At 43.3% G+C, this 17,881-nt stretch overlaps 1 protein-coding gene across 4 annotated transcripts in view; it reads left to right on the top strand.

The window, feature by feature from the left end:
- ERGIC1 (endoplasmic reticulum-golgi intermediate compartment 1) overlaps positions 1-16,209 on the top strand; it is a 96,463-nt gene extending 80,254 nt beyond the window's left edge. For 3 of the 4 annotated variants that reach the window (XM_030572494.1, XM_030572493.1, XM_030572495.1), the window contains 4 exons: positions 1,103-1,163; positions 1,646-1,746; positions 4,510-4,632; positions 14,205-16,209. In XM_030572494.1, coding sequence (XP_030428354.1) covers positions 1,103-1,163; positions 1,646-1,746; positions 4,510-4,632; positions 14,205-14,312 — 393 coding nt within the window. In that variant the 3' untranslated portion in view covers positions 14,313-16,209. The remainder of the gene's footprint in view (positions 1-1,102; positions 1,164-1,645; positions 1,747-4,509; positions 4,633-14,204) is intronic. The other variant, XM_030572496.1, reaches the window with a different exon arrangement.
- The last annotated feature ends 1,672 nt before the right edge of the window (positions 16,210-17,881 follow it).

The raw sequence follows: 17,881 nt of genomic DNA, 5'->3' as shown, positions 1-17,881 counted from the left end.
AGGAACCTTGTTAGCTTATTTCTTTCCCAAACCACCTTGCTGTGGAATAGTGATCGCGGAAACATGCCGTAGGACGAGGTGGATGTCCTATGCAGTCAAATGCTTATAGCTGTTGGAAGGACAGTGGACAATGCAAATTGGTGCTGCGACTTGTTAATGCAGTGAAAGCTAGAAGGACACAACCCTTCCTCCAAACAAAACTGCTTATCTGTTGTCTGTCAGTAATTTCCCAGCTAGTGGCTATCTCTTCTCCTTCTGTGTATCTTAATGTGGCATGTATTACATTGCAACCCTCTGACTACAGTTGCAGGACTTCTGTATAGCTTTCACCATTCCAGAAATTTCCCAAATCAATCATTCTGTTGGTGGATGTTGGTGCTTATTGTTTTCAACTAATTCCATTAGCCTCTACCTTAGAGGAGTGGGGAGTAATGGGGGAATCCAATTGATCTGTGGTGAGGGGTTGGGAATGCCTAACACTTGCGTGCCTGGAACCAACTGCTAAGGAATGGATGGCCTAGCTGGCATGTCTCCTTCCCTTCTTCCAAGACATAGTGTATGTTGTTCTAGGGATGCATCTGAGTAGAAAGTAGGCAGCTGCAAGTTCTGCCCTGAATTTGAATCTTAAAGTGTGATTCCCAGCAGGCTATAGTCTCTACATTGTATATGCATGTGATGAGAGCTTGCTAGTGCAAGTTTTTATTCTCCAGCTGGGAGACTGATCCTAATTATGGGATGACACCACCTACCAGCGCAGACTGGTGTGCAATGATGTCATAGTTTGCCATGGAGACTCACCTCAAAGCTTCAGACTGACTTGTGTTTCCCCACCAGTCACTTCCATTCGGGGAGTGCTCCCTTGGCTGAAGCAGTTTAGAGTGGACATTAATGTTAAATCTTTGGAGGTCCTTACAACCTCACCAATTGGAGCCAAGCCTTGTGGTAATGGCCACTGAGAATAATTTGTGCCTTTTTCTCATTTGGGTTGAGGCTTTGCATTTGAGAACACTGAGTCAAACTGGAACCTTCAAAGGTGGGGAAGCAAAAGCAAAAAGAACCAAGTATAGAATATAACCACTGTATGTGTCTTCTTGCTCTCCAGGTCCAGAACATTCATGGAGCATTCAATGCTCTGGGGGGAGCAGACAAGCTCAGCTCAAACCGTATGTATTGTCAGTGCTTCCAGGGCTTAGCCAGCCCACTGATAGTGGGCAAAAGCAAAATGAAAACCAGGATATTAATGCAACACTGTTTAGGGGGCAGATAAGCAACCAAAGGGACCCAGGCATCAGTGAATGGGATTTCGATTCCCACCCCTGGCCCTAGGGAAAGCCTAGTCCACAGGGTCCTTTGCTACCTCTCTCTTGCACCCTGGATTTTGTTGTCGCTGGCATTCTCTGCAGCTTGATTATGATCACCTGCTACAAGAGGGATTAGGTTGGTATCACATGAATTGCAGCAAGTCTGAGCAGGGGGCTTATGGTATTTGCATCTGTATACTGCTCTTCTGACCCCCACCCGCTACCACCATTATCACCAAAATCACCCCTATGCTTTCCTAATAGCTGTCATGAGTTCCCACCCTCCTTCTGGGGGCATGGGCTTTTTCACTGGCTAATCTATCCTTTCCCTTTCTGACTCATAGCCCTTGCCTCTCACGATTATATATTGAAGATAGTCCCCACCGTGTATGAAGATATGAGCGGCAAACAGCGGTACTCATACCAGTATACTGTAGCAAACAAGGTAAGGCTGGAGGTGACTGTTACGTAGTCTTGCCATTGGGGAAGAAAAACCTAATGAGTTCATAGGAAGCTCTTTACTTAAAACTCAATCCATGCTATTGGTGCTCTGGTATAAAGCATTTGTGTTTGGTAGGCATGCAGTAGCCTCTGCTGGAAGAGTGAGGAACTGAATTGCTTTAGAACGAGGACTCTTGCAGTCATCTCTTCTAGACTTAGCAGCAGCTACATTATAGTAGCATGGAATTTTTCTCAGCGCCTGGTGCTAATTATTCTTTCTCTGAAGAATTGTTGCCTTACAGCTGACTCTCTCCTATGTGAGCTTAACTGACTCAAGTCCCGATATATATTGTACGAAAACCTTCATAGCCTGAAGTAATTCTAGATCCTAATTCTCTTGCTAAAGAGATTTCAGAGAGATTTATTGCCTGGTACTCTTTTTTTTATTTTATTTATTTATTTATTTTTTAAAATAGTGTGGGTACCTGGCAGGCCTTTCCCATAACTGAATTGGTTGGGGTCTAATTATTTTCCCTTTAAAGAGCCTTAAGACTCTAAAAATTAACAGTTATTTTAACACAGAGAGCAAATGTAATGCATTGTTTATGGGAGTACTGCCCTTTGCTAGTTGCTCGAAATTGGGCAGGGTTGTTGCTCTTTGTGTCTGTGGATGTCTGTGCAGGATAGCTCTCGATTGCATTGGCCCAGTGGAGCATCGAGTGGCTCTTACTTCCCTTGAGACCTTTCGCATGTGGATTTATTGTGTCTATTCTACTTGAGGGTTCTGAGGCTGCCATTCTGCTAAAATATCCACTTATTTATTATGCTCTCCTGAGCTGTGCCAAGACTAGCAATAGTCTCCTGTGTCCTGTACAAAGTGTCCTAAGGGTTTGGATAGCTTTCTCTCCCTGGATAGAATGTATTCTTTCTGTTTAATGTTACAACCACTCTTCTGATAAGATTCTCTTGCAACACACGTTCTGAAATTAATTGGGAAAACGTACAGCCTGAGCTGCTGATCTTGATACTTCAGTGAGCAGGATTGCAACTGGGGCCCTTAGCCAAGACTGAATCATCAGGACTGTGTTGCTGAGGGCGGAGGGTAAGGAAGGAAAAAATGAGGTCAGTTCTGTCAAAACTGTTCTCTTCATAACCAGAGTGTAAGCAAATGGAGCTGTGTATGCATTTTCTGTGCATTTTAAAAAGGTCTCTGTTTCCTGCCTCTGCTCTAAACTCCCATGCTGATAAGAGGGAAGCAGGAATCGGAAGGAAGTCTTTGGAATGATCTGGCATAGATGCCCTAGCATGAGGTGGTTCTGTACCATGATAGTGATGTGTGTGGACTGTCTGTCTCCTCTCCCATGTTATCTCCTAGATCTTCTGTTTTCTCTCCACCCAAAGCCACCACTACAGTTCTGGCATCAACCAATTAGTTGTGCTAGGAGCCCTTAAAATAAGCTGGTATGGGTCCCCTCCTATTCTGTCCATTGAAGCTCAGTCCACTAACTCTGGAAGAGACTTCAAAAAGGAGGAAAAATCCCAGTGGGGTTGATGGAGCATGATGGTGCTGCTTCAGCTTCAGCTCCCTTTGCTGAGAAGAGATCGTCCTGTTGCTGTTGTACCTGTGGACATGCCTTTGTTAGTGCTTCATCCATCTCTTTAGGGTGGTTGTTGTCCCTGCCTCCTGAAGAGTTGGGTCTATCAGTCAAAAGTGGCACACTTGTCACAGGGATAGGGAAGGGGTATCTGCTGAAATAAGGGCCGGAATGTGCAGAGCATGCTCAGGCATTTCTCAAAGGTTTGCTGTATCCCAAAGCTGACTCTCCTCCTCTACTTGTTTGTCTGTCTGCTCATATCAATGGCTGGTGTTTCTCTTCGTGTTGAGGGCACACTTAAAATATTATACAGCAAAACAACTAAATATTTTCTTGGTAAGACCTGATAGAACTAAGATGTATTTTCAAAGCAGGTTTTAGAAATCCCTTTCACAGTGCTGATTTCTCCATAACGGTGGATGATCTGGAGAACTGCCCTTTGGCTGATACTTCACATGTACCTGCTGTATAAGAAGTGGATTAAAGGGTTGTGACCAGAGTGGAGCTAAGAGTGTCTCTGCTGAACAGATTTAAAATGGTGTTTGCAAACTCTCTGCTACGTTAGTTCCCCTCCTTGCCTAGAGCAAGTTTCTTAACATGGTTTAAACACAGTTCTGTCCTATTTGCACTGGGCCGACAAAAAGCGTTAAAACTGTTTTTATCCCAGCGTGAATGGGGCCTCAGACACAGGAAATGCTTTGTTGTTCTAAATGCATGAGGCAGGCCGACAAGCTGGTGTAAGTCAAATTCCTTTTGTATTGCTTAACTTACCAGTGGGTTAGCTGCAGTTTTTAATTTTAATAGTGCTAGAACTCTCTATCTACAACCACTTGGAAAATCCATGTATCCACTTGGGGCTGATCCAAAACTGTCTGTCTCTTTTTTTCATTGACTTCAGTGGACTTTGGATTAGGGTCATACTGAGTGGCATTTTTTGTTCTACGCCACATCACCAGGCAGTCAGTATTGTTGATTTATAGTCATTCAGAAATGAACAAGTTACTTTTCTTAGTGTAATCATTATGGGTAATTACTATCTCCTGATAGTATGTTGCAAATTTCCCAATAGGAATGAGGAGCAGCCTAGTGGGAAGGGAGTCAGTTCTGAGATCAACTTTGAAATAAAATTGCTTATGCTTTCTGCCTTCCTCTCTTCCCACTCTCTTTTCCAGGAGTATGTTGCCTACAGTCACACTGGCCGCATTATCCCCGCTATCTGGTTTCGCTATGATCTGAGCCCCATCACCGTGAAATACACAGAGAGGCGGCAACCTTTGTACAGGTTTATCACATCGGTGAGTTACTTTAAGCCTGTGACTCTTCCTTCTTGCCCTCTCCTGCTCTTCCCGTGCCCTTCTTGCCCAATCTGGCAACTGAGTTCCTGCTTGAGCACTGAGACATGAGCTGAGAGTAAAGCTGAGCTCCGCCTTTGCCTTAGCCAGCTCACATGTATCGAAATTGGAGGGAAAAGTGGAGCATCCGATAAGAGAGAACCAACCTTTGATGGTTTGATTTAACCACTTTGGCATAAAAGACAGACAAATATCTTGCACCAGCGGTACCCATGCTGTTTGCCCATTGGCTTGTGGGGGGAAGGGAGGTACACTAGCAATATGCCAGGAACATGGGGGCAAAACCTAACTGATACACAATAAGGGCAGATTGCAGCAGACCTCCTCTCAAATAATGGGAGCTAGCATGTACAGATGATAGGACCCATCGTGCTGTGTACCGTGGCTACTCAGAAAAATGGGTAGCATTACATGCCAGGACACACAAGCTCCATGTGTCTATGATAAACTGACTGAAATAACCTGACTTTGGTGGCGCCCAAGACCTGTACTTTGGAACTGGGGTTTGAATATTTGAATTGTAAACATAAATGGTGCTTTATCAGTTGTGCTGTGCTCTGTCCCTAGGAGGTTTGGTTTTTGGAGTTCTCAATAAACATTGTCAGCTTTAGAGATGGATCAAAACACCCCCAAACTCTGAGGCAGAAGAGTTGAGATCCAGAACTTCATGGTTTGGGCCCTTCTTTAATTAGCATATCTTCCTGGTCTCAAAGTGTGGTCAATAGATTAAAACATTAGGGCTTACTAACCTGTTGCAAATGCTTCTTGCTGTCCTTCTCCCTCCCAAATTATGGTCCCATAGTCTTTTCTTTTTGAGGGAGGTAGGTAACATGGTTTGGAACCTGGCCAGGACCAGTCCATACTTCAGTACTCTGCACTGCTGTTCACTGTCATGTCTATTTGCTTGTTGCTAAGAGGTCATCTCATGTTTGGGAACAGTTGTAGCATCTGTGTTAAATAAAACACTGTACTTCAAAATTGTGTAAGTAGCTGGTGGGGAGAATGTTCCAGACATTTCTCTTTCCTCCCCTGACTACCACCAAATTAGCCTCCTGGGTTTAGGTGGCTCCATTTGGGCTGGTGTATGTTAATTTTTGTTATGTTGAGACCTGCGGGTAACAGTAAATCCATGGCAGCTTTAGTCCTGTCACTTGAGGGTGACTGATGTAACTTGTGTGTCAGACCTTTTGCATTTACCTACCATGCAGATCTTTGCTATATCAATGGGACCCTCTGGCCAAGATGCAGTTCCAGGTCATGTCCCCTTTATGTATATCTAGGCAGAGAACTCTAAGCTTTGGTTTGATCCCCTGTGTGTGCGTGTGCTGGCTTCTTAGGTTTCTCAATGCAGGTGTGGGGAAGCTTTGTGAAAGGATCAGGGAGAACAGGGTTGCTGGGGATTAAGATGCCTTGGTCCTCAGCTTTCTTTTCCTATCTCAATGACACACTCTGATCTGTTGTCATTCCCATCATTCTAGCTCTTCCTAGTAGTATTACCAGCCTAGCCTTTTGCATCATGATTGCCCCGGAGACTGGTTTGTCGTCACTGGTGTGCTGAAGCCACAGCATTCTGATCCAACAGAAGATTATCTGCTTGTGACAGCTGGAGTTATTGTTGAGTGGGGCAGGCTTCGGAAACCCCTAGGCTCTTGCTATGCAGCAGATGCTTGGTTAAAAACCATAGAAGGGGGCTATAGAGGGAGCACCTGCCATTCCGTATTGAGCAGCCTGTTTACTAGACCGTGCTCACACAATCATCACCAAAACACTGTTGAACTGAAATATGTTCTTGGAGTTGTAGCTGGGAAAAGACCTTGTTGGGCTGTGAGAGGCTTTGGCAGGGTTATAAATGTAAACCTGTTTGTTGCCACAAAGGCAGCTGAATTTTTAGTTTCTGAGTCTGTGGGAACCCTAAGCATGGGTGTATGTTGGGAGAATGATGTAGATGTTGAATGGTGGATGCTAAGATCTACCAGCTGTGTGTAGGGAGGTTCTGGGAGGTCAGGTCAGAAAGAAGTGTTGGGACTACGCAATATAGTTCCAGTGGACTCTTGTGCTGCTGTTGTTCTGTGGATAAACAGAGGATGTCTGACATCTTGCATGAGCATGGAATTTCTTTTTAAAATCTCAAAGGAGCTGAGATTGATATATCTGAACACACAGCACTGTACCATATGTTATGGCTTTCAGCAGGGCCGGCTTTAGCAAGTGCGAGGCTCGATTTGTACTCACCCGGCAGTGCTTCGGGTCTTCGGCAGTGCTTCGGGTCTTCGGCGGCACTTCGGCAGCGGGTCCTTCACTTGCTCCAGGTCTTCGGCAGCACTCAAGGACCCACTGCCGAAATGCCACCAAAGACCCGGAGCGAGTGAAGGGCCCACCGCCGAAATACCGCTGAAGACCCCCCAGAGCGCTGCCGGGTGAGTAAAAATTAGAAAGGCGCCAGCTCAGGGCCCGATTCCAGGGAATCGGGCAAATCGGCCTAAAGCTGGCCCTGGCCTTCAGTACTGCCATCCGAACTGTAATGCTGTCTAGTGTAACACTTGTTAGTTTGTGGCCACATCTTTTGTTTCCAGGGGCATTAAGAACTTCATTCTGTGTCATGCAAGAGGCCTAATCTATACATGGCAAAAAGCATTGTGCTAAAAAATGCTTTAAGTATCCCATTTTAACAAATATAATGTTAAGCACAACTTAGCACTAAGTGAAGACCAGGGCTACCATGATTACCATCATGTCAACTGGTTGTGAACCCTACGGTTAGTCACAAACAGCTGACACAACGTTAAACTTGACAATCCTTGTCTAAAGAGTCTTTAACATCATGATAGTTAATGTGTTGGTTAACACAGTGACATTTCGCAGTGTAGACAAGTCATTGGTGGATAAAGGTGTATGTGTGTGCAACATTTCACACTTTATCAGTTGTGAACTCCCCTAGGTGGTTAGCCAGAGAGCAGCCTTTTAGTACACAGGGTTAGCTTTGTGGGAGGAGTAAACAGAGAGAGTTACAAATGAGCAATCCCAAGGGAAGATTAGGAAAAGATGCCTAGTATTAGAGGGCTCTTCATTCTAGGAGGCAAAGGCATAAGAAGATCCAATGTGTAGAAGTCAAAGCTAGAAAAGTTCAAACTGGAAATATGGTGCAAATTTTTAGCAGTGACAGCAATTAAGCATCAGGACGGCTTGCTGAGGAGTGTGGTGGACTCCGCATCACATGAGCTCTCAGAAAAACACTCAGTTTTGATTTAAATACATATGCGCTAGCTCAACACAAAGTTACTGAGCTCAGTGCAAGGATTATTGGATGCAAATATATTGCCTGTTTTATGGAGGAGCTCAGACTACATGATTACAATGACCCCTTCTGCTCTTAAAATGTGATCATGAAGAAACCCTGAAGATCCTCAGTATGGTATTTCACTTTGGGAAGAGACAGCCATGTTGCCATTGCCCTTCTTTCATCTTCCCCTCATTATACCCATACAGCCTTCTGTTACCAATGGCTGCACTGTAGTCCCTTAATCATATCTGTTAAAACTCTAATGTGGTGCCCATGTTATCATCACATGTTGTCTCTCTCCTCCCTTACTCCCATTCCTTTATTTGTCTTCCCCCTTGGTGGGGTAGGCTTAAATATCTCCTTAAGGCAGCTACTGGTCTTCTATCTATAAAGCTCCTTTGCCCCCATGGCATTACACAAATAAATAACAGTGTGGTGCCTGCTTCCCGTGAATCCCACCATAGACTGGGACTCTGAGCATATATTGGAACCTCACTGATGGACTGTCTGATAAATAAATTACATAGCATCACTTCTGTATTGACCCTGAGAGAGACCTTGTGTGTCACCTTTTTTGTTGGTCACAGCAAACTCAAAAGCTGTGTGTGTACTGGGAGGCAAAGTCCAATCAAATGCCAGGTGTGTGTGTCATAAGCACTCAGCGGCGCAGAGCTGTGCAGATTAATATGTATTATTCTGTGGGTCGTCCCCCCCCTTGTGTGGCGGCAGTAAAGTCAGATTTTCCTACCATCTGATGCAAACTCTAAAAGCATTTTTTGTGGTGTAAAATCTCCTGTCAGCTGATCCCCTGTGGACTGAAATAGCCCACCACCTCAGCTATCTCTTTCCCTGAGAAGTCACCATGCGTCACATTCAGAGGGGTGGCAAGGGAGGGGGGCAGAGTGCGAAGAGTGTACTTGCTCCCCAAAAATATGAATTAAGTCTCTGACAGGTGCCCTGGTTTCCGAGGCTTTCATCTGCCAGAATGCCAGCTGTGCTGCAAGAAACACATCACCCGGCCCCACCGTCATTGAGGCATCTCGCTGTTTCACTGAGCTCATAGGACACAAATATCATTGGTTATAAATATGTTTATAAATGAGTGATTTCTTCCCCACTGCCCTCTCTCATCATTAGTCTATTATTAGAGCTGTTTATTACTCTAAAAAACTCCCTGCCTAACTCCGCCACTGCTGTTCATCCGTGTGGCGAAGCAGTGGGATTTGTTCTGTGGCAAATCGGATATGGTGCAATAGTCCCAAATCGGGGTTGGCTTCCTCCCAGGGAAATTGCACAGCTAACTTCCCTATCGCTGCTGACCCTTTGCTCTGAAGCTTTAAATAATCTTATTCCGTTTTCCCATCCATCTCTAGGATCCTCCTTCTTCCTGAGCAAATGAAGCATTGCAGTTCGTTCACCTTTCACCAGCTCCAAGAGTCACTATCGTTCAATGAGCCACCTCAGGCTGCTCTGAATGACATACAAAAAGACTACATTAAAAGAATATTAAAGTTGCAAAGGCAAGCACACATAAGTTGGAAACCTTAGCAACTTTCATTTGGGCCCCTTGTGTGTATGAGTTATTTATTATACAGTCTTTCATTACATGATCACATAGTATTTTTACTGCCTCATTTGTTGCCCAGGATGGATGGGATATCTATTCAATATTTCTTTTTATCCCCATCATTCAGGTCTGACCCATTGTTTATTTACTGCATACAGTTTAAACCTAGCATTGAATACAGAATTATTAATTTCCTTCAGGGCTTTTCTGTGGTGCTAATCATTATAGTATTGAATGCTTCACAAATATTTATGTATTTTATCCTCACAGCATCCCTCTGTAGCAAGATTGGTATCAACCCCATTTTACAGATGGGGAGTTGAAGCAGTATAAAGGAGATATATTGATATAAAAGAGAGATGAAGGCCAAACTTCTTGTCTACTAATTTTAGATGCCCTCACTAACACACATCGGGCCTGACTTTTCAGAATACTTAACATTTTAGATGATCACAAAACACCTCCTATTAATTTTTAGCCACAGCCGTGAGCACCCAGCACTTCCACAAATCAGGCCATAAGTGATTCAAGGTGGGCACTCAGAAAATGAGGAACACACAGCTAGTGGCCTCCTGTGAAAAGTTTGGTTGTGACTTGCCCAGCATCCCATTGGAACTTCTGGTAGAGGCAGGGATAAGAATCCATTTCTCCAAGGTGGCGTTTGACTCCCTTAACCATAAAACCCACTACTTATTTTTTCTTGTAGTCCCCTGCCTCATTCACTGCACACTTTGCAACTTCTGAAACAAATGAAGCAGGCGGAGCCAACAGTCTCATTAACTAGACAGCCCTAATTCATTCCTGGAACACCATCCATCCTGTGCCTGAATGAGGCAGAGGTCTTGTGAAAAATAGTATGTGATTATGTAATTAAAGACTATATCAAAGTTCATATATATGCAGATAGAGTGGGCAGGGTGGGAATTAGGGTTATGTAAGCAACCTTAGTGCTGTTGTTTCCTAATTTTTGAGCACGTGACTATTAAACTTAAGTGTTCTTTTAACATAGGGTTTTTCATGTAATTTCCCAAATTTTTCAAAAAGCAATCTGGAAAAAAAAACATGTGGAACCATATTGATCTCTATACCATCATGGGCCATTGGCACAATTGGAACCATTAGTTCCACAGTACAGACATCTGCCCTTTAAGCTAATTGAGAGAGATGATTATGGCCTGCTATTGCTATGTGGACCAGCTACTAGAATGTGATGACACACTCTATTAGTGGTTTTACAGGTATTTGCTAACAGAGGAATATTGTGACTCTGGAATCCCAGGTTCTGGAGAAGAATATGCTCTAGTAATTACAGAGTCTTCTGATTCTGTCCCCTAGCACAGGGGGAGGCAACCTATGGCATGTGTGCCATCTTGATTTTCAGTGGCACTCACACTGCCTGGGTCGTGGCCACCGGTTCGGGGGGCTCTGCATTTTAATTTAATTTTAAATGAAGCTTCTTAAACATTTTAAAAACCTTATTTACTTTGCATAGAACAATAGTTTAGTGATATATTATAGACTTAGAGAAAGAGACCTTCTAAAAACCTTAAAATGTATTACTGGCATGTGAAACCTTAAATTTGAGTAAATAAATGAAGACTTGGCACACCACTTCTGAAAGGTTGCCAACCCCTGCCCTAGCATGTCCCCAGCCCTCCCCAAATTGTTTCCTTCTGTCACATTCCTCCTCTGCTCCTGCCCTCACTTTAATCCTCTACCCTCCTCGAGTCAGGTTTCCTTCTTCTCCACGCTGCCCGGGCACCAGCGTGGGAGCACCGAGAGCACAGGAAAGGCAGTGGCCATGGTCTCCGTTCTGGTGCTGGGCATCACAGTGCCCCCCAACAGCTGTGAGAAGCAGTTGCAAAGAAAGTCCTGCTCAGCCCCAGGCCAGAGAATGCTGAGAGGTCTGGGTGGGGTGGAGCATGCTCAGCAGGATTGCTCCAGAGCTCTGTGGGGATGGAATGTTCAGAGAATTTTGCTGTCAAGCTCTTAGCAAACTTCTAGTGAGAAAGTACAATTGGTGATTTTCCAAAGCTTAGAATTCAGACAAATTGGGTACATTTTCATAGGGACACCAAAAAACACCTCTGACTTCCAAGGCAACTCTCCTGTGAAATTTCTAGTCCTTGCTCCAAAGCATGAAGGTGCTAGAGCTTCTCGGTGAAATAGTTGTGAGTTTAACACTAGAAAAACATTTTCCCCTAAGCTTGTTTTTCTTTCTTTTTGTGTTGATTTAATTAATTAAATAATTCAGCCTGAGTTAAACACCAAGCATGGAAAACTTCAGCCTGAACAGTTAGTTTGGCAAAGTCATAAACAACTGAAAATGGGCTCTTACAATGGAAAGTGTTAGGTGGCCTTAACTATTGTATCGCTGCCAGCTCTACCTCTTATTAGTCTCCGTCCTTTACGAGCTGAACAACACACATTCACCCTGCATTGCAATATGCTCTACAATAAAGAAGGGAAGGCAGACCGCTATGGATGATAGAAAGCTGCAGTGGACAGATGTTGTGTGGTGACTAAATTGAAAGTCGGCTTGCCAGAATTTGATTTTTATTTTTTTGTAAGTTCAGTGGCTGATACAGATTTTTATTTTTAACCTTTTTCTGATTGATTTTAAATCAGTGTTCAGTCAATCAGTTTCACAGCAGTGCTGCAGGAGGCTCCCTGTGCAACCATGGTGGGGCATTGATAGCGGGACTGCAGGGGGCCATGACAGCAGGGCTGCAAGGGGTGCCCTGCAGGGCTGGTGACTCTGGATCCCTGCAAGCACAAGCTGGGGGAACGGTCGCAGTCCTGGCAGGGCAAAGCAGATGACTGCAAGGAGGAGGATGAGTCCCTGGCCACGGGAGGCCATCTTGCTGTTGAATGGCTCCTCTCTGACGATAGCCCCCCACACTCCCAGCCAGTGTACGAGTGAGTGGGGCCATGACAGCTTGGCGGTAGGGGGCTCCGTGCATGGCCGCAGGACTGGTGACGCTGGATCTTTGGAGACACATGGCGTGAGGGAGGCTGCATTTGCTGATTGTTACCGATGGATATTTTAGTGTGTCAGGTGAAATCGACTTTTACTGTCAACTAATCATTTAAATCAAGTCCTGCCAAGCCTAGTTAAAAGCCATCATGCTAAAGCTAGTAGGTGGTGGGTGGGGAATTTAAGAGTGATAAGAGAGAAGAAATGTTTTCTGCTGAGATTTGAAAATAGCTGTCTATGAAGCAGAGAGAGGCTGTTTCAGTCAATAAGAGTTGCATTAGGAAAGAATATTGTACCATCAGTAAGACTACGGAGGGACAGAATCACCAAAGTGAGGTGAGAGTGTGGAGGGACAGAATCACCACTAGGCCAGTGAGTCAGCAGGAAGGGAGAGTAGTGAGATTCCAGATGGCTACTCTGCGTAGATGATGATCTAGAGGAAGACAAGGTGGATGAGGTAGTAACTTGGCGGACCAACTATAGTTTAGTTATATATTATAGACTTAATTGGACCAACTTCTGTTGGTGAGCGAGACAAGCTTTTGAGTACACAGAGCTATTCTGGTTACCTGAAGAAGAGCTCTGTGTAAGTTCAAAAGCTTGTCTCGCTCACCAGCAGAAATTAGTCCAATAAAAGATATTACCTCACCCACCTTATCTCTTTAATATCCTGGGACTAACATGGCTACAGCAATACTGCATACATCCAGGGGAAGAGAGATTCATACTCCAGAATTCTAAAAGTTAGAGATGGATTTATGATGTGACAAGTCTTTCCCGTTACTTGGGGTCCAATGCAGCATTGTTCCCTGTGGCACATTTTTAGTGTTCTGTCCAGACGTATTTAACATGTGCTAGGTGATAGAGTTTCTACCACTGTCTTGGGAGGCTGCTCAGACATTTGTCTCTGAAATAGTGGTAGATTATGGGAAGGGACAAAGGTGAGACAAAGGCGCTTCATTAGACATTTGAGATGTGCTGTACTTTTTATTGGAACATATGATAGAAGCTGGTGGGTCAGATTCCTTTGCCTTAAATTCTTTTCTTCCTTGTGCTAGTATATTAACACTCTCTGAGGTGGGCTGGGAACAGTGAGGGCCTGCTTCAGAGCTCCCCTACATAGTAGGTGCACATTTCAAAAGCAATGACTGAGGTGTCCTGATGTCAGCACTGTGGTGAATCCTTGGAGTATTCCTTGGGGTAGCTACTGGATTGAAATGTACCAGATTGAAACTATTTTAAATGGTCTTATACGGGGACCTGGAGTATGAAGGGGCTGGGTACTTACTCAAGTAGATAACAGCAGTAGGGAGTTCAGACAAAGTGGGATCAAGGTACACTCCAGAGGAAAATCCAATTGTATTTGTGATACTGGGGATAAAGAGAGGACTCTTGTAAATACATACCAAATGAGTGACATTGTGTTTAACATGGTGACTTCATCCTTGAGTAGGCTGGCAGAGAGAATGGGCTAATAGTATTGTGAGGAAGTTTCTTTCCTCTTCAACAGGACTGGTAGTTCCCATGCCTTGACATGTAACTATCTCCCCAGCATTGATCCCCCTCAGAATAACTCGTTGACTCAATCAAGTACAATAACTGTAAGCACTTACCTTTTCCATGGATTTCAAGCTGTGTGAAGGTCTGTCTCATCAACAAATCCCTAAACTCTCTCTTTTTGTAAATTTCAGATTTGCGCCATTATTGGAGGAACATTTACTGTAGCTGGGATCCTTGACTCATGCATTTTCACAGCCTCTGAAGCCTGGAAGAAGATACAATTAGGGAAAATGCAGTAGCGATGAAACCGTTATCCAAGGCTCCAGGGGCAAGAGAGAAGAATGAGAACCCGCCTACACACACCTGTTTCTGTTTCTTCTGTTTGATTGAATCGATACATTATTCTTTAGTCAAGTTATTTGGTGAAGCCCTTTTTTTCAACAAATCAAAAATCTGTCTGCATTTCAAAGCTCTGAGTCATCAGGTCCCTCCCAACAAATCTCCCCAAAAGGTTTTTAATGTAGAAATTGCATTTATGAATTAACTCTCCAGGATCCTATAGAGTAACACTTTAGTGTCAGGAGGGTCCCTTATGTAGGGGTTGCAAAGATATGTGAATTCTCTTGCAGCTCTTTCATGCTATTGGAATTGCATGACTAGACAATCATGTATTTTATACGGCAAAATTATGTATTAGGAAGAAATTCTATCTTCAGTGCCAAAAAGAGTGATGTGTCCATTGATGAAGAATGGAAAGTGTTTAGCCCTCACAGCAATCCTAAGGGGAGAGAGGCAAAAATGATTTCAAAATGTTTTGATTTTATTGAAAAGCTCCTCTGTAGATATTTCCCTCTCTAGATGAAATGAACAATTATGATGAAACCTTTCCCCAACCACCTTCTCCTTGGTAAACTATCTGTAACTGGGGAAGGGGACAGCCTCTCTTGTACTCCTTTTGGATGTAAAAATATTTTCATTTCTTCCCAGTAACTGAATATCCAGTCTTGTGTTTACAGATGGCCAAATTGAGTAACACTATTATATGTGGCCTTTTGTTTTGAAGGAGAATAGTTGTCATTGCAACACTAGCTTTGTATCCGTTTCTCCTGCCTTTTTTAAACACAGACCACCTTGTTTGGAGTCTGCAATTTGATCTGATTTATTTGGAAAGGGTCACCCATACTACTTGTTCACAGAAATGCTGTACTGTCTTGGGTGGATGTACACAGCTTGATGCCTTATGCTGTCTGTGTACGTGATGCACACCTGTAAATCATAATAAGCCTGTCCTTTGGGATTTTGAGGTGCCTGCATTCCCAGTACTTTTTAAAAAATAAACTGAACCAGCATCTTTTACCAGCCCTAGACTGGCAGTTACTGAAGTCCTCTGTCTAGTCACAGAGACCGCACAGGCAGTAACGGGGCAAGCTTTCCTCAGACTGGCTCCTGCCAGTAATCCTAAACCCTAAGCATGAAAGGGTAGCTCAGCTTCCAGGTCCTTCATTTAATTATTGACCTGTCTGAGACCTCCAACAAATGGGAGTATGAGAGGAGATTTTCTGCCAGATACAGTTTGTATGTGATGTGTGAACATCAGTCAGTCCACTGGGAACTGGACTGACCCACCATGTGTTCTCCATAGGCCCCTAAACATCCCTTAAGTCCTTGCACAATTTGTGAATTGTGTGACTTGAGGGACACACGTTTTGATTGTTCCCGGGTTGCTGCAAATCATAAAACAATAAACTCCAAGTGTGTCAACTTTACAGATTCTAGAATGAGTTAAGGCTTTCTTTGGAGTAGTATCTATTGTCCTTAGCCCTCTTCTGGAGGTGAAAGTGTCCAAATAGAGCATTGTAATTATATGCATCTTGAATATTCCACATTGATGCAAGAGCCAGAAACATTTCAATCTGCCCAGTATGTCTGTTGAAATTCTCATTGCTTTAGAAGTAGGGAAGATAGCCAATAATTTTTAATTGTATTGACAAAAATCTTTTGGTACCTGCCCTGTAGTAACTTCTGCAAAATGACAGTGGTGGAATTTCCCATGATTTTTTAATGAACTGATTGCTATTATTTTAGGTGTGAATTGGATCTTGTAACTTCCTGTATCTGTTAATGTATGGATGGATTTTATACATTTTTTCCATTTATAGAAATCAAGTTGAAAACAGTACATTTGTCTTCATTTCAGTGTGTGTGTTTGTGTGTTTTTGCCCACTTGGTGGTGGAGGTTGCTTTGCAGAGGGAACATGGGATTTTTCTAGTATGATCAGTTCTGCTGAGGAATTTCCTCTAATTCAGTGTTCCCAACCAAAGCTTAAAGCAAACGTTCTCATTTTTCCTCTTGCGTTTGGTGAATTTTAGCTGAGAGCCTGTTGGATTAAAGAATTTAAAGGATATGATTTTAGCATCTTGCACAGCGCATCTTTGTCCCACCCTTTAAAAATGGAGGTCTTTGGCTATAGGACAGCCAATTGGGCTGTGTTGGTTTTCAAATAGGTTTCAGCTTACCTGCTTTCTTTCCAAAACAATCCACTGAATTAACCCAGTCAAAGAGCTGTTTTTGGTAGAGATAGAACCCCAACAGCCTTTCAAACGCCAGATGAATTTGGAAAAAGGGAATGTCCAGATCTTGACATCACAGCTCAGACCTGTCTCTAGGCAATGGATCCACAGCCTCTCAAGCTTTGCCAAACCAATGCTCTGTATGTTCTAGGCATCCCCATTCCCTTGCTGTAGCTGACCCATATTTTGGCAACATGAAACCAGATGTCAGAATATGTTTAATAAAGGAGTTTGCTGTTCATCTCTCTCAAAAGAGAAGGTGACTTGTAGCAGCCACTTGGCTTTTACAGTAGCAGTCTCTCTCTCTCCTCCCCACCCCTTTATTCTGTTTTGTTTCCGTACACTAGGAGACACCAGTTAAAATGAGTTAACTGTTAGTGATATTTTACTCAATGATGAAAACAAAACTCAACCAAGTCATCGTGGCAAGAAAACAGTCAGTGGAACCCCACTAGTCTGATGTCTAACAAAGAATACCCTAAAATTCAAGCAGAAGTTTCCACAAAGCTGTTACATTAATAGATGCTCCTTTTCCATTCCCCTCACTTTGCTTTTACATGTACCTCCATCAAAATACTGATTTGAGTGTTTCTTGGAGGGACATCCCCAAAAATAAATACTTAGCACTTTTTAAGATGTTAATCTCCGCAGTAACTAAATAATCCTCATAGGCCCCTTGAAACCTGCATTATCCCTATCACACAGTTGAAGAAATGGGGGCCTAGAAAGTTTTGCTTAATCCTGAAGCAACCAGGATTTCAATTCCCAGATCCGTGAAAAGTCATGGCCTTATGGTGTTTCCTCAAATGTACATGGAGTGCTGAGGAAAATGGGACACAGGGCTCTCTTGTGGTGCTAGTGTTTGGAAGTGGTGGAAACAAATACTCAAAAGAGGTTTGTGCATGTCTGTTTGCAGATGTTTTGCAAACCAGGGTTTAATAGAGTACCAGCTGGACTAAGTAAGATCACTGAATATTCATTATAGGCAGTATACCGACATCTATACTTAAGGTTCCCCAATGCTGTTCATTATAACTAAGACCCGTTTTTCAGTTGCTTATAACTTTGCCATAAAAAGATGGTTCAGGTTAAAATTTTCCTTGCTGGATATCAGCCTCATACTGATTTATTTTTTTAAAAGCTTTGGATACAAAGGTTCACTGAATGAGGCAGGGCCCTGTGGAAAAAATAGCATGCAGTCATGTAATTAAAGGTTCTCACAATGCATATGCATAAAGGTGCCAAATCAGGGTTGCACAGGCAATTTTAATTCTAGCATTTCTTAACTTTTGAGTGC

The sequence above is a fragment of the Gopherus evgoodei genome, chromosome 8 (genome assembly GCF_007399415.2).
Source record: "Gopherus evgoodei ecotype Sinaloan lineage chromosome 8, rGopEvg1_v1.p, whole genome shotgun sequence".
In the NCBI taxonomy this organism is placed as follows: Eukaryota; Metazoa; Chordata; order Testudines; family Testudinidae; genus Gopherus; species Gopherus evgoodei.
This window is presented reverse-complemented; position numbering and strand designations above follow the sequence as displayed.